Below are 21914 nucleotides of genomic sequence, written 5' to 3'. Positions count from 1 at the left end.
GTAAATATCCTCTTCCTTTACTACCCAGGTCTCATTACCATACTGCATAACACTCCCAACATATGTAGCATACAAAGATCCCTTAGCATAGAGGGAAAGCCCTCTCAATGTCAAGAAAAGCAACAACTTCCTGAACTTCTTCCAACCACTCCTCGCTCTAGCCACAGAGCAAGCTCCAGCACATAACACGTCTCCCAAATAACAAAACTCTTCCACACACTCGAGACTCATCAACAAGTTCAATCCTTTCATGTCTGACAATCTCCACCTACTCTCTCTGACACAAATAAAAATAAAAATGTTTCATAAGATTAATGGGGTTAACATGGCAGAGATTTCACATTCTGCAGCTAATTTCGAACATCTCAATACGACAGTAAGACAATACTATGGCCCTACATCCTTTCTATAAAATATTTTGTGCCTTGCCCTTATCACAGTTCTTACCAATGATATATACAATATGGACCTTGACACACACAAACATACCCATTATGATGCTGTACTTTTAGGAACATCACTCTCACAACAGATACTCATTCCCACTTGAATTCAATATGCAGCTGCCATCCAAGTAGTAGCAGTTGCAACCCCAGATTCATCTGGACATAAGCCCGGTAGATTGCAGGCTGAAGTTGCTCTTGTGTGAGGTCAACCTTCCTCCATTTGGAAGATAGTGAGGGAGTTGTTAAAACCAGGCAGTGAAGCCACCTGGTTATATTGGTGCCACCATGTGAAGGCTGAAGGCATCCCTCTCCAACACCTCCCCTTAAGTGGACAGCCACAGTAACATTAAAGGTCTGCAGAAGGTTTTCAGGTCCTTTACACACACATCACTGTCATGTCATTCCAGGATAGTTTGTGGCAATTCATGTCAGATTAGTCTCACTGTGACCATTTAGCTTCATTCAGTTCCCTCCAGTCACATCCAGATGAGACTCAGGTAACAACAAAGCATCAGCAACATACATTAAGGCTAACTTAGGTTGTCAGGTCAGTTTAGGGCCACTTACTTCAACATAGGTCCATAAAGTCCCACTGGTGCTGGAAATGGACACCTTCACATGGTGGCATCAATATAACCACACAGCTGTGCTACCCAGTTATATACATGTCCCCTAACTCCCTCCCTATCCCCACAAAGGGGATGATGGATTGCACAAGAAGGGTAACTTAAGCCTGCAGTCCACTGGGTTCACAGTAGTGAGCCTGGGGCCAAAAAAATAAAACAAAAAAATAAGTTTGATTATGTCCATACTGACCCTTCACATCCAAGCAGGCCACAAACTCTGTTTTACCAATAATAACTTTGTCCTTCTGCTTCTATCCCATTTCTCCACCTATCAAGCTTCACTCTGGTCTCCTCTAAGCTTACAGGTACCAAGACTAAATCATCAATTCCTTTGCACAGGCTCCAACATGTTTACGTGTGTCGACCTTGGTCACATAACAGCAGCTCTCTAGCTACCCAATCTCTAGCAGCCTCTCTATTCTGTCCCTTATCCCTGAGTCACATTGTATGACCTTGGTCCAGGTCTTTTTCAGTCTGCCTCTCACGTTTCAAATCTTTTTCGGTCTGCCCCTAACAACTACTGTACCCTACATCTTAATACCTTTCACCCTTCACACCCACTTGTCATTCTCCATCCTCTTCACATGCCCAGACCATCACAATCTACTCCTTTTCGTCACATCACTAAAACATTCATGTCCCATTCTTTCAAGTCCCATCCTTCCTTTCACCACTTCATTTGCAATCCTCAACCCACGGCCTGTCATTCAAGGATGCAATAAATATATATCCTTTCACCCTCATCTCTGGACATCTGTGCCTACACACATCCTCCTCTTTTACTCCCCAAGTCCCATTACTGTACGTCATTACACTCCTAACACATGCTGCATACAAGAACCCCTTAGCACAGAGAGAGACCCCTCTCAATGTCCAGAAAGGCAACAACTCCCCAAACTTCTTCCAGTCACTACTTAATCCTATCAGGTTTCTGGGCCGGGCACATTATGTCTGTGCTGGAGTCAGCCACTTTCACCCAGACCTTCATCTTCGCAGTGCAATATTTCTCTTTGATCCCTCTGTATAAATACATTTTTCATGACAGAATGTCGGTTTTGGTGTCATTTTAAAGCTGAATAGTTGTACTTTATTGTAGTATGTTCAAAAAAGGAGAATAAAGAAATTAAAATGTCAAAATGACGAGCTGAAGTTACGCGAAAAACAAAAATTTTATACCTTGTGCAGAAAAATATTCGGCAAAAAAATAAATAAATAAATAAAGAGATGTAAATCTGGTTTAAACCAAGAAACACTACAATAAATTATTTTTACAATGATATACAGATTATGGTAATTTTTGCATATATTATGCCATAAAGCGAAAGGAAAGGGATGCACAATTTTATATTAGTCTTGGCAGCATATTTGCTGCGTGGTCTTTTTCTTTGATCAGTCAGTGTAAATACACTTTTTATGATAGGATGCTGGTTGTGGTGTTATTTTGAAGCTGAATAGTTGTACTTTATCGCAGTATATTAAAAAAAAAATGAAAACAAAGAAAATAAATATGTCAAAGTGACGAGTTGAAGTTAGGCAAAAACCCAAAACTTTATACCTCGCTGTAGAAAAATATTAGCCAAGTATAAGGTAATAAAGAAACAAAGCTATGAGTCAGACCAGCTCTGCAGTACCCACCACACATAGAGCAACCATTCCGTGACGTCACGCATGAGTCTCTTTGTTATGACACGTCAAAGTGATTTATGGTGAATATTTTACAAGTTTTTTAAAATGACAATTAAAAGCGTCATCGGAATCTCTGAGGCTGGATTTCAAATAATGAACAAAATCGTCACCTGAATCTCAAAGGGTTAACCTTGCTACTGAGATAGCTCCTGCCACACCTCCAGGACATATTAAGTCCCTTAAATAACCAAACTCCTCCAGACACTCAGGAGGCTCTTCCGCAAGATTAATCCTTTCCCGCCTTTCTGATTCTATTTGCTCTCCTTTGCATGTTGCACACTCAAAATCAGCATTACTTTGCAGCCTATCCCTGATATCACTACATCTCTTATGCACCCACTTACACAAACACAGCATAAAATACAGTTATTTCCCACATCCTTGTGGCACATTGCTCATGGCCACACTCTTGCTATGACAGTAGTGCCATTTGTCCTAGATATTATCACTTGTTTTATCCACATTTACTTTAATCTCTGTACTCTGTTTGATCTCTCCACTTCCTAAATCTTTCCTGAATTATTCGCTCATTTTCCATGATTAACCCCTTAAACGCGGCCGTGTACAGTCGTTCCCCCCCGAGTGGTGGGGTTGTATCGCGGTTTGAGTACTTGTAGGAAAATATTCGCCAAAAATCAGAGATTAACCCTAGAACATTATACTTGGTATGGCAGATAGTACTTACATTCAGCTTTCTCCAGAGACAGGTGTTAAGCCTTCGTGGACTACCCAAGGACTTGTGGAGACTTGCAAAGTTGGGTAACCAAATCTTCACTTTCACACCTCCAGCAACCCGGTTTCCCCTCTACCACAGCCTCATTCTGTCACAGTAAACTTTATACTACAACATAAAGGTAGTTAGGAATCCGTATTTGTACAATAAGCACTGAAAATAAGGCTAAAATCAACGAAGCGTACGGCCGACATGCACTGTGGCGGCGGTCTTCCTGTCACTCAACAAACATTTCCATTTTCACAGCTAAAAACATGTATACTACATTATTTTCAATCATATTACTTACCAAAAGATCACCACGGCGCGCTTTTTATTCTGCCTTACGCCCGCCACTTTATTCTCATTCCTGTCGGCCGCTTGCACTGACTGGGAAGAGCTAGAACTCGCCATAATGTCACTTTGAAAGCCTGCAGTAAACTGACGCTAAACAGGGGCAAACCGTGAGAAAAAAAGCTAGTGTTACAACTGGGGAAACAAGCCTTTCCTAGTAGCATAAACTGCTTGTGAGAGGAGAGCGCAGATTTACAGTTCTGAGCGCTCAGAGCGCTGCCATGTATCACAGCCAGGCTGGCCGGGCCGTGGTGGGGGGGATGGGGGGAAAACACGATATTTGGCAACAACTGAGGTCAGTAGTACAAAGGTAAAGTATGCTAGTTGTAGCTAGAGGGTGGTGGTACTGATAGACAATACCAGCTGGAGCCTGCTTGCCCGCGGTTATTCAAAATTTACTAGAATCGCAAACGCGACGATCCGCCGTTATGTCCTTTTGGCCGAGCGTCGCAAATGAGACGATCCGCGTTTAAGGGGTTATCACCAAGTCAGTCATCAGCACATAACACCTCGCATGGGAGTCCAGCTCTAAAGTTGCATGAGGTAGCTTCAAGCATCATAATGAACAATTAAGGGCTTAAAATCACCACATAGCAAAAACTGGTGGTAGGAAAAGCAGCCATTATGTGGGTTAGAATAGAGGGTTAATATTACAATGCTCCATGCTCCTAAACATACACAGAAGTCTAAGGTTCTTGGAAATACAGAGGAACAAAAACAGTTCTTTCACCTTAACTTGGCCCAGATTTTCAATCTTTTACTGCATATATCATGTAGCTCAAGGACAGAAAAAGACAATGCTGTGGTTCTAGCTACATCCTTTCCATAGCATTACTTCCTGACAAACATCATATTCGACCATTAATTTCTTTTAACAACGTTGCATTCATGATGAAGGGATGGCAATTTTAGGCCAAGTAAAGTGAAAGGAATATAACTCCTTCTCACCCCGACAATTTCAGTACATAAAGTGAGTCTTTCACTGATCCATTTACCAGTATTCTCATCCTTCAGTTGGTCCAGGTGAGTGGCCATATTTTCCTTCTCCAGCTGGAGCTGGGCCATTGCAGCCTCCACACTGGCCAGTTTCTCCTTCATTTGGGTCAGCTCAGCATCTTGGTCTCTGATTATGTCCTTGTACTTGGTGACCTCCACTGGACTGACCTCAGTGCTGCTGCTGCTAGCCAGCTGTGGTGTCACCGCACGCACACAACTCACTGCCAACGTACAAACTTTGGTATCAATAATATGCATGCCTTAATTATAAGTTAAGGATGTATTCTATTTCCCTGTCCCATCTGGGTACTTTCCCATGAACGGGACAGTTCTCTGATAAACACAGGTACATCAAAGGTGGGTCTTCATGTTGTGAACTGATATAGTGCATTGGCCCCATTACCCTCATACAATTTCTAGATACAGTACATGGTGATCTATTGAGCTAAGGTGCTCCAACCACACAAGGCCCATTCTGGTCTAATTCTAAGGACTAGTTGGTGTTTACTGTTCATGTACTGCTGCTAAGGCACAGGCAGCTGGACACTCTTTTAAATGTCTGGAATGAGCAGCCTTGCCTTGGAAGCCTACAGCCCTGATGGGGCAATACTGAACTGGACAGTGGATGGATGGATGGTGTGCATCAAAACATCTGAAGTTGTCCATCCAACTGGTACTGTAAATTGTGAGGAAACTGACACATCATTATCATGGGACTAATAGAACTTTAACTGAGACATTTTTTATATTTCACTTCAGGATTAATACAGCAGCACAAAAATGTAAGAAAACATGACATATAATAATTTATTGTGCCTCAAATTACCATACATAAGTTGGGGACATCTGCACATGGTAGCACTCATATAACCAAACAGCGATTATACAAACATCCCTCAACTTCCTACCTATCCCCCCCAAAATGATGGTGGACTGCACAATTAGTGTACCTTTAGTCTGCAGTCCACCGGATTCATTTGCAGATGAGGCTGGGGCCACATCAACAAAAGTAAACAGTATAAATGGCTGTACAAAATAATACTGGACACATACAACTGGCAAGCAGTGATTACCACTGTTCAGAGATGACTACCATGGTTTTTACAGAGTAATATTTTTCTACATGGTGTAATTATATCAATAATGAAATGATCCTTTACACTGTGGTACCACAAAAAGAAGAGGCTCACCTTCCAGACTTTTAAACAGCCTGCAAAACTCATGATCAAACACAAGCTCCGAGGGCTGCTTGGCTGACAACTGGGGTGACTTTGCTGCCTTAGTGTATGCCTCTATCCTGGAGATGTTACTGAGCCTGTCACTGAAAGTCTCTGCTCCAATGCGGTCTGCCACCAATTGTCTCAGAGAGTCACCAGAGAAGGCGGTGCTGGAGCCATCATTGAACTGCACACACAGACCCAACAGCAGAGCACACAGACCCTGGCACACCATTTCCAACTCGTCGTGTTCGTTGGCACTCACCTGTACACAGAATTTGAAAACTAGGTTTTCTGATGCTGTTTGAGTAAGGCAGAAGGAAGTGAATACATCCTCCTCCTCCTCATCATCATCATCATCATCATCATCATCATCATCATCATCATCGTGATAGTGACAACAATGATGATGATGATGATGATGATGATGGTGAAGGTGGTGGAGGTGATGGTGATGATGATGATGATGATGATGATGATGATGATGATGATGATATGCTCCCTTTCTTTTGTCTTCTCCACATGTTAATTTATCCATTTTGAATATCTAAAACCAGAAATTTCAATTCCTGAACATTTCTTCATTGCTGGATGAATTATGCATAGAGGAATAAATAACAAGTGTTTGATATCCCTTTCTTAACCTGACTGTTAATGGACAGACTATCTGGCAGTTAATTTGTATAGTAGTATCTATTGTACCAATATATAAATCATGCTGAGAAAGCAAAATTAGGTACTGCATCACAAGTCTGGTGAACCCTCATTTGCAAAGATGGTATTACTGTACTGGAACCATGATACAAGGTTGTGATGGAGAGGTGCATGTCCTCTGTATAAACACCAAAGCATACTTGCCCTGGTACTACAGAGCTGCCTATTCTGAGATGACATTCACAAGGAATGTCCAGCAAGAGCTGTCAGCCTGTCTATTCAGTAATTTTAAAGGTTGTAGGTTACAGTCATTATGAGGAGGGTCAGATCTTTCATACTGAAACTGATGCAGCATTCAACTCCATCTTTTATTGGTCATATCCTCTGAGCTGCCAATGTGACTAGATTTTACCTTAACTTACTTCAGCATTTTATCCTTTTGCAGCTCTTTTCATGTAGTTCATTGACTTAAAAAGACAATGGTACAGCTCTACATCCTTTCCACAGCACTTCTTCATGACCAGGAACATAATCTAGTGTTGATCTTTTGTTACAAATCTTAACTATAATACTTTTATCTTAACCAGGCATGGATTTTAACTTTTTTTAAAGCTTATTTCACAATTGTTCAATGGCAGATGAAAACAATACTATGGCTTTACATACTTCAGTACTTCATAAACAGCATCATATTCTATTGTTAATCTTTTGTTACAACTCAGTATGCACTGAAGATAGTGAGATGTCAATTTTAGGGTAAGTTGGAGTAAAAAGAGTATTATCAAGCATCATAAAGTTAGTCAAGGTATAATAATGGAAGGAGTGAATATTGATGAGATGCGGTTTGGGTTTATGCAAGGCAAAGGAACCATTGATGCAATATTCACTTTTCAGCAACTTCAGAAAAAATGTACAGTATAAGACACAAGAGGGAGTTGTGCCAAGTTTTAGTTGATTTAGAGAGGGTCTTTAACAGAGTCCCTAGGAAAGTAGTGAAGTGGTAAATATGAAAGCCTGAGATCAGGGAGTGGCTAGTTAAAGTGGTCACGGCAATGTACAAGGGTGCTCGCACCCAGGTAAGAGTGAATGGAGAACAGGGTTAAATAAGTGAGTTAACAAAAGAATACATCACCAGATTCAAAGGGTTAAGCAAATATCATGTGACATCAAGGTCTGATGCTTAGATAATGCTGCAGTGTGTGTGCTCACATGTGTGGTGAGGTAGGGTACAGCAGATGGGATGGCCAGGAAGGTATGTACTGCCACAGGGCTGTGAGCCAACCACGTTGACAGCAGCATCAGAATACCAAAGCGTGTTAACACTTTTGGGCCACCTTGTAGAATGGACATACACTGCTGCATTAATGACACAGGTGGACTTCCAACACTGGTGGTCAGCTGCACACGCAGCATGTGTTCCTGTAACATAACAGCTATGTTCACTTATGTATACACTATTAATAGTAGTAGTTGTAGCTGCAACCCCAAGGTCATCTGAACATGAACCCGAAAGGCTGCAGACTGAAGCTTCCCTCCTCCTGCAACTCATCACCCTCCTTTTAGGGAATAGGGAGGGAGCTAAGAGGCATTGATATAACTGGACAACGAAGCAGCACAGTTATATTTGTGACACCACAAGAAGCCATCCCTCACCAGTAATGCAACTACACTAAAGCCCATATACATTAATTACAGTCATATACTGTACAAGTGCAGACATAAACAATGATCTACTTCACTCAACACATAATAAGACAGTGAACAATTGTTTTCAGAACTCACTGATGCTCACCTTCAAAACACAAGCAACTTTTCAGAGTAGTGTATTTTGTATTTCATAACTGCTTGACTAAGAAGCTGAGCAATAATAGTGTCTGCAACTTTACAGTCACGGAATTCAGTATCTTCCTAAGATTTGGTGAACATGCCAAGGAAAAGTTGGACCATCCGATTCACACAATACTTCAGCCAAGACTCTGGTTCACGTAATGCTGTACAGTAGAGTATTTCATTCACTTTAACTTGACAGAAAATTTTGTCCTTTTGTTGACATTTTCCATACTGTAATTCAATGTCACAATAAAATAATACTACAGCTCTACACCCCTTCCATAGTACTTCTTCATGACTAGCACCATATTACAAAGTTAATCTCTTGTTACAACTCAGCATTCAAGATGGAGGGATGAAAATCTCATGCCTAGTGAAAGTGAACAGAGCATAGTTTTAAATAATCAGATACCTGGCTCCCTGACTGTACAGTAGCTATCATATTCAGATGATAAATCAATACTTTTCAATTCCTGAACATGCTTCTGTCATTAGTAACTAGCAGGTACTGGCATCTAGTTTAGCTTCCAGTTCACACACACAAAAAAAAAAAAAAAAAAAAAAAAAAAAAAAAAACAGTTATACCACTACCTGCCCTATTACGGGAATTCTTTACAGGGGAAGCATGGCATCATTTTTAAGTACTGTATGTATGAACATGTATTCAGACTCTGGTACTTTTTACTTCTTTCTTTCTTATTTTTTTCTCAGTCACTATATTCTAAGCTCTACCTTATTTATCCTCAGAGAAGCCAAATACTAAAAACATCACATTTTAAATTAACACAAGGAAACACCATAATTTCATACTACTGAATTAATACTTCCACATGATGTCACACACATACAGTATAGTTATCTATGAAATATTAAAGCTTAATACTCTATCTACATTTGCATGTAAGGTAATAACTGAAACTTTACACACTAGATATAACACTTAGATTGAAGAAGTTTTCCATCCATCCATCCATCAACCAATCCCATGTTGCCACATGAGGAGCGTAGGAGCCTGGGGCTAGGCAAATTGGTTCTAACATTTAAGATGAGTGTGACTAGCCTCACTCATCCCTCAGTGACATTACATGAACATTTATACCCCAACCACTCCTTGGATATAAACCTTCACCGGATCAATCCTATTGGAGTATTGTAATTACCCAATAAACCACCAGGTGGCAAATCTGGTTATATGGTGACCACCCAGTGCAGTAAATGGTTTCCTGGCATACAGGAAACCATTTGGCTTGTCACTCAGTGTAGTCACCCACAGGCAGAAGGAAGGGGAAAGAATGAAAGAAAGAAAGACAGAAGAGGTAGTGTGAAGTTATCCGTAGGCAGAAGGACGAGGAAAGAATGAAGGAAAGAAAATCGGAAGAGGATGAAGTTTTCCTCAGATGAAAAAATACATCAGAAACTGGCAAGGATATACAGTATACATACATATATACAAACATATATATATATATATATATATATATATATATATATATATATATATATATATGTATATGTGTATATATATATATATATATATATATATATATATATATATATATATATATATATATATATATATATATATATGTATATGTGTATATATATATATATATATATATATATATATATATATATATATATAGATGTATATATGTATATATATATATATATATATATATATATATATATATCTATCTATCTATCTATTGCCAGACGCCTCAATCCCGTTTGGGGTGGCCACAAACAAATCGCCTCCAAGTCCCTCTGTCCCCCCCCATTTCACTGCCATGCTCCCAACTCGCACCCCCCTCTCTCATATACCTCTCCACCCCATCCCTCCATCTCATCCTCGGCCTCCCCCTCCCTCTTCCCCCCTCCACCTCACTCACATACACTCTCTTCGTCAGTCTTTCACCCTCCATCCTCTCCACATGGCCAAACCACCTCAGTGTGTTCCTTATAATGCTTCCTATCACATCCACATCCACACCACAACGCTCCTTTATATCCTCATTTGTCAGCCTGTCTCTCCATGTGACTCTACAGGCTCCTCTTAAATAACTCATTTCCACTGCTCTCACTCTTGACTTGTGTCCTTCCAACAACGTCCAAGCTTCACTTCCATACGTTAGAGTTGGTATCACAATACTGTCATGTAGTAACTTTTTCACTTCCATGATCACTTCCCTGTTTCTTATCACTGCTTTCAAAGAACAAGCAACCTTTCTTCCCTGCTGTACCCTTTCAAGCACTTCACCCTCCAAACCTCCATCCTCACTCATCACACTACCCAAGTACTTAAACGTACTCACATTTTCCAATTCCTCACCATCCAACCTCGCTGTACATTCACTGACTTCACCTCTCTCAAAGACCATCACTTTACTCTTCCCTACATTCACCTTTAGATTCCGTTTCTTACGCACACTCCCAAACTCATCCACCAAGCCTTGCAGCTCCCCTTCATCTTCACTCAACAACACAGTATCATCTGCAAACAACAGTACAGGGAGTTTCCAAACACTATCCTCTCTCACCAGGGCCACTCCAACATCCACTACCCTACCTTGTACCTCTTTTATTACCCTATCCATGTACAGATTGAACAACCATGGAGACATGACACATCCCTGTTTCAACCCAACTTTCAAAGAGAAAAATTCACCTAGTTCACCATCCACACGCACTGCAGCCTTTGCACTATCGTACATACTCTTCACAGCATTCAACAACTTCCCATCAACTCCATATATTCTTAATACTTTCCACAATCCTTTCTCCAAATCCATGAAAGCCGCATACAACTTCTTTCCCTTCTCTAGAAACTTTTCCACTAAAGATCTAAGAATGAATATCTGATCTACACAACCTCTTCCCTTCCTAAAGCCTCCCTGTTCTTCTCCAACCAATTTCTCTGTTCTTTCTCTAACTCTGTCAATAAGTATTCTACCATACACTTTTCCTATTATACTAAGAAGACAAATGCCCCTATGATTACCACACACTTCTTTTTCCCCTTTTCCTTTGTACAAGGGAATAATTATACCTGACTTCCAATCCTCCGGGACTCTACCTTCCTCCCAGGCCAATCTGCACATCTTCCACATCCATTCTACTACTATCTCTCCCCCATGCTTCAGCATTTCACCACACACTCCATCAATTCCTGGGGCTTACCCCAATTTAACTTTCTTCATTGCTTCCACAACTTCTATCCTACTGATTTCTTCCGGTCTTCTCATCTCCCTCCTTCTCCCAGCCATTCCCCAGCCACTTATACTCGCATTACTTCCATCCTCTATGTTCAACAATTCCTTAAAGTGTTCTCTCCATCTGCTCACTTCTTCTCCCTTCTCCACTAGTAATCTACCATTTTTATCTTTCACTCCCCAGCTAACTTCACTTCCACCCTGTTTTATATATATATATATATATATATATATATATATCTATCTGTGAAACAGCTGAACAATGGGAAAGCACCTGGGGTTGATGAGGTGTACGCAGAGATGCTTAAGTGTAGTGGAGAGAGTGGAATGAAGTGCTTGTTGGAGATATGTAACAAGGCATGGATGAGTGAAACTGTGCCTGCAGAGTGGAAAAAGGCTGTGATTGTACCCCTGTACAAATATAAAGGTGAACGAAGTGAGTGCGAGAATTATCGTGGCATAAGTTTACTGAGAGTGGTAGGGAAGGTATTTGGAAGAATTACAGTACAGTATTAAAGAGAAAGTAAGAGATATCAGAAGTCCTAGTGAGTGATGAAAAGGGTGGCTTTAGGAGTGGAAAAGGATGTGTGGATCAGGTATCTGCAGTGAGGCAGGTGGTAGAGAAGGCATGTGAGAAGGACCATAAGGTGTTTATGGCATTCATGGATATGGAAAAAGCATACGACAAAGTAGATAGAGAGGGATTGTGGAAAGTAGTGTGCAGGTATGGTGCAGACAGTAAGCTGTTAGGTGCTGTCAAGAGTTTTTATGACGGTAGCGAAGCATGTGTAAGGGTTAATGGGCATCTATGTGAGTGGTTCACGATCGGTGTGGGCGTGTGACAAGGTTGTGTGATGTCCCCATGGTTGTTCATTATACACATGGATGGGGTGACGAGAGAAGTAAAACCACGAGTTATGGAGAGAGGGATGGCACTGGTAATGAATGGTGATGGATGGAATATCTCAAATCTGTTGTATGTTGATGATGCAGTACTGCTTGCAAGTACCGGACAAGGACTTGGTAGGCTAGTGCAGAGTTTTAATGATGTCTGTGAGCGTCGTGCCTTGAGAGTAAATGTAGAGAAGAGTAAAGTGATGGTTATTGAGAGAGAAGGTGACTCCCAGTGTGATGTCACAGTGAATGGAGAGAGACTTGAATTGGTAAGAATTCAAATTCTTGGGTACAGTGATAGAAACGAGAGGAAAATGTGCAAAAGAAGTTGAAAGCAAAGTGACACAAGGAAGAAAAGTGGCTGGTGCAATGAAGGCCTTGATAAGAAACAGAGGCTTGAGTGTTGCAGCTGCACGACGCTTACATGAGGGAGTGTTAGTGCCAACTCTTAACATGTGGATGTGAGACTATGGTGTAGCATGAAAATGAAAAGTCAGGAGTGAAAGCAGTGGAGATCAGACGGCCGAGGAATGTATGTGAAGTACAGAGGGTGGATAGGATACGAAATAATGTGATTCGTGAAAGGTGTGGAGTGAGGGAGTCGGTGGACACCAGAATCGAAGAGAGTGTCCTGAGATGGTATGGTCATGTGGAAAGAATGGATAACAACAGAGTGGTAAAAAAGGTATACCTGAGTGAATTTGTAGAAAAGAGGAGGCAAGACAGGCCAAGAAGAAGGTGGAGAGATATGGTGGATGAGTATGTGAGGAAGAGAGGTTTGGAAGTCAGTGAGGCTAGGGAACTGATAAGAGTTCGAGCTGGCTGGATGAATGTTGTGAGGAGAAGTGCATGATCAGGGATTTTGGCACCCCTTGTAGGCATGGCAGCGTCCGGATTGACTCAATCGGATACATTTGTGTGAAGCTGCAGAATGTGGTGAATGTTTTTGGCGTATCTGGTAGAGCCAGGATTCCGAGAGCTTGAATGATGAGTGAATGAAAGTGTGGCCTATTTGGATTGGGCAAGTTTGAGCTGTCTGGACATGGCTACTCCTCACCCTGCCCTTGGGTGGGAAAGGAGGTCCGGATGATGAAGATGATGATTAATGATATACAGTAATCATTCTAATATCCGGACGTCCAATATCCGAACATCTCCACTATCCGGACATAAGAATGTTTCGTACTGTACTTTTTTCCATACTATACTTACCTCATTTCACTCTTTAATGTCCTTTATTGGTGTGAATAGGGTGTTAGGAGCTATGCATGTGCAGTAGGAAGGTGTTTTTCTGAGTCAGGCTAGGTTAGGGTCCATAAGTACCAGTCCAGGAGCCAGTCACCAGAATGTTTATTATTGTATGAACCTACTTCTAAACCCTCATTTTATGTTTCTTTTGCATTTATTTCAGTCATTTATGTGCCTTATTGGTGTGATTTGGGTCTTAAATAGGTGCTATGCATGTCCAGAGGGAGTTGTATAGGTGTTTCTCTGAGTTAGGGTCCATAAGTACAAGTCCATAAGCTGGGGCCCAATATCCGGACAGAACCAACATCCGGACCTACCTATGGCTCTATTACGTCGGATATTGGAGTGATTACTGTATATATATACAGTATATATATATATATATATATATATATATATATATATATATAGTTTATATATATATATATATATATATATATATATATATATATATATATATCATCATCATCATCATCATCAACATCGTCAGCCGTTTGAGTATCCACTGCACGACCAGCCTATCCCGACCGAAGTCGGGACGATACAGCCAATGTACATCTACCTAGTGGCTTAGGCTGTCTGGTTGAAATTGCATGTAGGGTGAGAAGTGCTTGTAAGTGTAACTGTAGTGTTGGAGTGGCTTTGGATGTGTGTAGCATGTGAACCAAGTATAATCGGCCTGCACAAGCCGACTGGGTGCAAGCATACTTTATGGTATGCGACACTGGTTCAACCACAGCATCCCTTGTGTCCACCAATGCAGTACGTGACAGGGTGAACACTCCCGAAGTGTGAACCCTTGTTCATCTGTGTACGAAACGCAAACTCTACCACTCTACCACAGAGGCTCCATATACAGTATATATATACTGTATATATATATATATATATATATATATATATATATATATATATATACATATACTGTATTTTTGGGCATATAAGGCACACTTAAAGAAAAAAAAAAATGTCCCAGAAAATCATCCTGACCCTTATATGCTCAAGGTCAGGCTTTGGGTAGGCTTGGGCTACTGGCAAGTGGTAGTTCCAATGCTGCAGTAGGCCTACTGGTACCGTAAACGAACTCCAAACACCTTCCTTACAAAAGTGCTTCCCAAATTTCTTTAGAATGATTAGCAACTACATATTATAAATTACAAATATAGTTATACACGTGTTATTACAGTAATAAATTACAAATACAGTTATTCAGTACATAATAAGCAAACCTGTGTCCACATCAACTGTGCACTGTTGTTTGTTTACATCTTTCCATATTTCCTCATGTTTTATGAATATTAATAAAAACTCACTGGGTTATATTCATAATAAAATCAAATAAAAATAAAATAAAACATCTGTTCATACTATAAATATGATCTTTACTGTTCTGAGTTGATTGTGTTTACTTGCAGTTCATTATAATTAAAGATGTATTGTAATCCTCACAAGTTTGAGGAAAACTAACAATAAAAAATTTAGATATTTAAACAAACATATTTCAGTCACTATGACTGTTTAATAAACTAAATATTCAGCAGTATTTTTTTTGTTGCTCTAAGTTCTGATAACTCCACAACTTGCACCGCCATGTTTGGTTACAAGTGATCAGGTGATAGTGTATGCTGCTGAAGCAGTGATGATAGCTTTGTATTTGGGGTGGTAGTTGGGAGTGTTAGCAGTGGAGGTTGATAATATTAATGGTGATGACTGATAATTTTAGTGTTATTGGTTCATAGTGGTTAGAGTTATTAACGATGGCCAATACTGGTGATGGTGGAGGTCAGTGGTGATATTTGGTAGTGTTAAGGTAAGTACTGTGACTTAGCTTACCATGATAGCTTACCAAAGGGTGTCAGTCTAAATTTTCATGATTCCTGTACATGAAAATTTTATAACCAGCACATGAATGGTTATGTGAGACATTCAGTTAGGGGGTTTGGGGTTAGCTGCATTTTTGTACTTTTCTCAGATTAGGCCTGCCAAAATTGGGATATGCCTTATATGCCCGAAAATACGGTGTGTATATATATATATATATATATATATATATATATATATATATATATATATATATATATATGTATATATATATATATATATATATATATATATATATATATATATATATATACTGTATATATATATATATATATATATATATATATATATACTGTATATATATATATATATATATATATATATATATATATATATATATATATATATATATATATATATATATATATATATATATATATATATATACAGTAAAACCTCAATATAATAGACATCAGTAGACCGGAATTCGCTTTTATCGGACTCGAGGAGCTACCGGACGAAATTCCTAAACATCGGAAAAAGTCCCATAAAGCCAGAAGCAATCTGGACTGCCTGACCACTTCAGCTATGTTCACCACAATAAGGTAAATACAGTAAAAGACACAAAAGACATGTTTATCAGTGTACAGTACAGTATTATATATATATATATATATATATATATATATATATCACTTTACTCTTCCCTACATTCACCTTTAGATTCCGTTTCTTACACACTCTCTCAAACTCATCCACCAAGCCTTGCAGCTCCCCTTCATCTTCACTCAACAACACAGTATCATCTGCAAACAACAGTACAGGGAGTTTCCACACACTATCCTCTCTCACCAGGGCCACTCCAACATCCACTACCCTACCTTTGAGAGAGGTGAAGTCAGTGAATGTATAGCGAGGTTGGATCGTGAGGAATTGGAAAATGTGAGTACGTTTAAGTACTTAGGTAGTGTGATGAGTAAGGATGGAGGTTTGGAGGGTGAAGTGCTTGAAAGGGTACAGCAGGGAAGAAAGGTTGCTGGTTCTTTGAAAGCAGTGATAAGAAACAGGGAAGTGAGCATGGAAGTGAAAAAGTTACTACATGACAGTATTGTGATACCAACTCTAACGTACGGAAGTGAAGCTTGGACGTTGTTGGAAGGACACAAGTCAAGTGTGAGAGCCGTAGAAATGAGTTATTTAAGAGGAGCCTGTGGAGTCACATGGAGAAACAGGCTGACGAATGAGGATATAAAGGAGCATTGTGGTGTTGATGTGGATGTGATAGGAAGCGTTATGAGGAATACACTGAGGTGGTTTGGCCATGTGGAGACAATGGAGGGTGAAAGACTGACGAAGAGAGTGTATGTGAGTGAGGTGGAGGGGGAAAGAGGGAGGGGGAGGCTGAGGATGAGATGGAGAGATGGGGTGGAGAGGTATATGAGAGAAGGGGGTGTGAGTTGCGAGCGGGGGAGTGAAATGGCGGGGGACAAGGCGACTTGGAGGCGATTTGTTTGTGGCCACCCAAAACGGGATTGAGGCGTCTGGCAATAGAATAGATATATATATATATATATATATATATATATATATATATACAGTATATACAGTAATCACTCTAATATCCGGACGCCCAATAACCGAACATTCCCACTAACCGAACCTTATCGTCCTGGGATCAAACATTCCCAAAATGGTCCGAAAATCCAAAAAAATAATTTAAAAAAAATCGATTTTTTGCCGTCCGTAATTTGAACTCGCCGCGCGCGCCGCGTGAGAGCATTGATTTGGTTCGTCATTCCTCCGACGTCCGATAGAGCGCCGCTGCATCCTCCCCACTTCCCGCCTGTCTCTCACCGCGACAAGACCTATGCTGTTCGCCGTGGCTGCCCACATGCTCGCTTTTGTGGTGGTGCCGTACTTGCTGCAAGGCCTCCTGCTGCTCTCTGCCCTACTCTTAGTGTGTGTGATGATGGCCCCGCCTCCTGAGAAAAGGAAGAGAGTGGTGTTGACTCCGGAGAAGAAACGGGAGATATTGGAGAAGGTTGATGCGGGTTGGTCTTCCTCACGCATTCTCCGCGAGTTCAACCTGGCCCGGTCAACTTTGTTCAATATCAAGCGTTCCCGAGACAAGCTCATGCAATACACGGCTGACTTCTCGTCGAGAAGCAAACGCAACGTGGAGAGGAAGGTTATGTTTACCCCCAAGTATACAGAGATCGACTGCTCCACGTTGATTTGGTATTGACAGCAACGTGCAGCTGGTGTGATGGTACGTGGAACGGAGCTGAAGGCTGCTGCTGAGAAGTTTGCAAGGCTTCACGACGCCCTTGACTTCAAGGCATCCGAGGGTTGGCTCTTCGCGTTCAAGTTACGACATGGCCTTACTAACCGTAAAGCACATGGCGAAGCATTGGACGCTAACGAGGATGGAGTGGACGAGTTTCGGCACAAGGTGAAAGGCCTGATCGACAGGGAGGGCCTCACTCTCGGTCAAGTCTATAACGCTGACGAAATTGGCCTATTCTATCGCTCGGTGCCAACGAACACTCTAGCTGATGAGACGGAGAAGCGTGTACCTGGCCGCAAGCTTTCTAAGGAACGGATATCTGCTTTGTGTTGTGCCAATGCTAACGGCATGCACCGGCTTAAGCCCGTTATTGTTGGCTGTGCAAAGCAGCCTTGGTGCCTTCGTGGTGTGATGGATGTCCTTCCTGTCGTATGGTACCATTCTTTGAAAGCATGGTTCACAGCTGTGATTTTCAAAGACAGGTTTCACCATCACTTCGTCAGGGAGGTCATCCAGTACCAGACGAAGACACTGGGAATTCCTCGCGACCAGGTAAAGGCTCTCCTTCTCCTCGACAATGCACCTGCCCACCCGTGCGATAAGGACTTGGTTGCTGAAAATGGCCGTATTAGGTGTGTGTTTCTGCCACCTAATACGACTGCTCTCATTCAACCAATGGACCAAGGAGTGATCGTGGCAACAAAGCGCCTGTACCGTCGGAAGTTCCTGGACGAGGTGATGGTTGTCCTCGAGGACGAGGACAAGCGCAGGGAAGGACGTGACACTCGAGGCAAGCGGACTTTGGAAAACCTTCGCCGCTACAACATCAAGTCTGCGCTGTACAACTGGGCTAGTGCATGGAAGGAAGTCCCTGTGAAAACTCTAGGAAAAGGTTGGTCTCGTCTACTTCTCGGAACAGATGTGGAGTACGATTTCCTAGGGTTTGACGTGGATGACTTCCATGCACGGCTACGTACGCACGGCGACGATGTTGATGTGGACGATGTTCGTGAGTGGTTGGACGACGACGAGGGCGATCCTGGGTATCAGACGTTGTCTGATATCGAGATCGCGTCTTCGGTTGCTGGTGTCAGTCCCGAACTTGAAGATTCCGACGACGAAGGCGATGATGATGCGGACTCCTCTCAGCAGGACACTACTCCAGCCATCCCCAAGCTGAGCGCACTCCGGGAACATCTAGAGTTCGTCCTAGACTACCTGGAACACCCGGACTGCGACAGGGAGATGGGGCCCTTGGGACTCGTGGAGGAAGTGCGTGCTTTTCGGCAGCGCATCATCAATCGCCAGAATCGTCGGTCCTTGCGTCAGTCAACGATTGACAGTTTTTTCAGGCCCGTGACCCCCGCTGTGCCAAGCCCTGTTTCCACTCCGTTGCCTCCCCAAGACAGGCCCTCATGCTCCGAGCCACAGCCCAGCACATCAGCTACAGTGGAGTCACCGCTCGATGTGAGTTTGCGGCTATCCTCAGAGTCTTCTGTAGTCGGTACGCCATCACCACGACCCACCGATGCACCCCTTGGTCGCCTGCCAGTGATACTCTCGGACTCTGACAGTGAATAAACAGCAAGAACTTCTCCACTAGACCACACGGGAATTTTGAGTGTTGTGCAGTGAAAAAAACGGTGTGTTGTGTTAAGGTTTTCAATTTGGGAGAAAAGACTCAGTAGAAAAGAAATTTAACGTAACTAACCTTCTTTGTTTTGGCTTTGGAAAATTTTAAAAACTTGGGAAAAGTTAATGTGCAACATTTAAAGTAAAATGGAACATTATTTGGACTAAAGTGAACACTGTGAAAAGAACGGACTTCTGTGTGTTAGTGACTAAGTTCAGTGCAAGACTTCAGGAAGAGTGTAGTGCAAGTGCTTCAGGAAATCGTTCTTACTGTCTGAGTCCGAGAGGAGGCGGTTATTCATCGAGGTGGCCAGGGACTTGCTGTAAGTAGCCAGAATGTTTCATGTTGTACTATTTTCCATACTATATTTACCAGAATGTTTCATATTGTACTTTTTTCCATACTATACTTACCAGAATGTGTCATACTGTACTTCTTTCCATACTATACTTACCTCATGCATGTGCAGTAGGAATGTGTTTTTCAGAGTTAGGTTCGGTTAGAGTCCATAAGTACCAGAATGTTTATTAATGTATGAACATACTTCTAAACCCACATTTTATGTTTCTTTTGCATTTATTTCAGTCATTTATGTGCCTTATTGGTGTGATTTGGGTGTTAAATAGGTGCTATGCATGTCCGGAGGGAGTTGTATAGGTGTTTCTCTGAGTTAGGGTCCATAAGTACAAGTCCATAAGCTGGGGCCCAATATCCGGACGAAACCAATATCCGAACCTACCAATGGCTCTATTGATCCGGATATTGGAGAGATTACTGTATATACAGTCGACCCTCTGTCCTCGCGGTTCCCCTGTTTGCGGTTTCGACTGTTCACGGTTTGTCACCAGGGAAACCAAATCACCTTTTTCGAAGTCCAGAGAAAAATGGAAACACATTCAAATCGTGCGCCACATGCTGCATACCGCCCGCAGCGTCACTCGCACCACCCCCCACATTGTTTTGAATCTCTCGCGGCAGACTCTTTCATTCTCAGGTTCCGAGATAATTTGCCATCAAGTCAATTCACCATCAAAACATGGACGATTCCCCGTCAGGACAATTCGCACCCTGGACGATTCTGTAAATATACTTATTTTTGAATAATTAACACTTTAATAACTAATTTTCAGGGGGATCTATCAAAGTCTATGTTCATTCAATAGCGTAGGCTTTGGATATCATTTATAAGTTGCACTTTTAGCCAATAATTAACGTGTTTCTGCTTCGCTGTAGTCAACTTTGAATTATATTCTACCGTCACCTGTAGCTGTCTTCATTAATTTTCATTGGTACTACAACATCCTGGGTATATTTTAAAACGACTCTGAAGAGGTACAAGTATATATTCATCTCAAATGATAATATCCAACATGTTATTCTGATCGGCCATAGTGGACGCAAACCGTGGGGAAAGATATGGCTGAGCCTCAACAGATGTCACTACATTTATCATAAAAACAATAAACCACCACCACTTTTAAAACTCGTATATTTAAAAGACTATTATAGCATGTAAATAAATGACGGGGAATCGTCCTGACGGCGAAAAGTCCTGACGGCGAATTGTCTTGTTATTGTTGTGACTGCGAATTGACTTGACGGCGAATCGTCCCGAAACCCATTCTCACTGTGACCACGCTTGTGTGTGCTTGTACTCGCTGATCTCTCCGTGACACCATCATTTTATCTACCATGGGCCCTAAAAAAGCAGCCAAGCCATTTCCAAAGGTTGAATTGCAGGACAAGTTAGGGAGGGAAAATCCTGGTAACGGTGGTGGAGGGTGAGAGTGTAGCTGTGACGAGCGGTGTGAGCGGCCATCCACCTACGCAATAAAACTATTTTATTCATACTTTAATTATAAATAAAGTGTTTATTGACATGTACACAGGGGTTTTCTTTCATTAAAGAAGGAAATGGGGGGCTAGGGGTGTTTTTAGGGGGGGCACCAATTTTACATGGATTTTCAATCTTCGCAGGGGTCTCAGGCCCCTAACCCCAGCGAAGACAGAGGGTCGACTGTACTGTATATATATATATATATATATATATATAGATAGATAGATAGATAGATATACATATATATACAGTATATACACTCAACCCCCTGCTATCGTGCCTAATTGGTCACAGCAAACGCGAGTGATAGCTGAATACGCGATAGCTGAACTGAAAAATCAATGGGAAAATTTCTAATTGGTTTTTCGGTGGCCCATTTTTCTAACTTTTAACCACTTTACGCATGCGATTTCCTGCCAATCTCTCCTCCAACATGAAATAAAGCATTATTATTTTAATAATAA

At 41.4% G+C, this 21914-nt stretch overlaps 1 protein-coding gene across 1 annotated transcript in view; it reads right to left on the bottom strand.

The window, feature by feature from the left end:
• The window catches only part of p115 (General vesicular transport factor p115), a 371470-nt gene that overhangs the window by 85977 nt on the left and 263579 nt on the right, over window positions 1-21914 (bottom strand). The window contains exons 12-14 of the mRNA XM_080273185.1: window positions 7901-8110; window positions 6011-6302; window positions 4820-5041 (exon numbers count right to left, since the gene is read on the bottom strand). Of these exons, the coding sequence (XP_080129311.1) occupies window positions 4820-5041; window positions 6011-6302; window positions 7901-8110 (724 nt within the window). The remainder of the gene's footprint in view (window positions 1-4819; window positions 5042-6010; window positions 6303-7900; window positions 8111-21914) is intronic.

Source organism: Coenobita brevimanus, chromosome 53 (assembly GCF_032717465.1).
Source record: "Coenobita brevimanus isolate Jiangsu-jjx chromosome 53, ASM3271746v2, whole genome shotgun sequence".
In the NCBI taxonomy this organism is placed as follows: domain Eukaryota; kingdom Metazoa; phylum Arthropoda; class Malacostraca; order Decapoda; family Coenobitidae; genus Coenobita; species Coenobita brevimanus.
The sequence above is the reverse complement of the archived record's forward strand: the minus strand, read 5'-3'. Positions and strand labels throughout refer to the sequence as shown.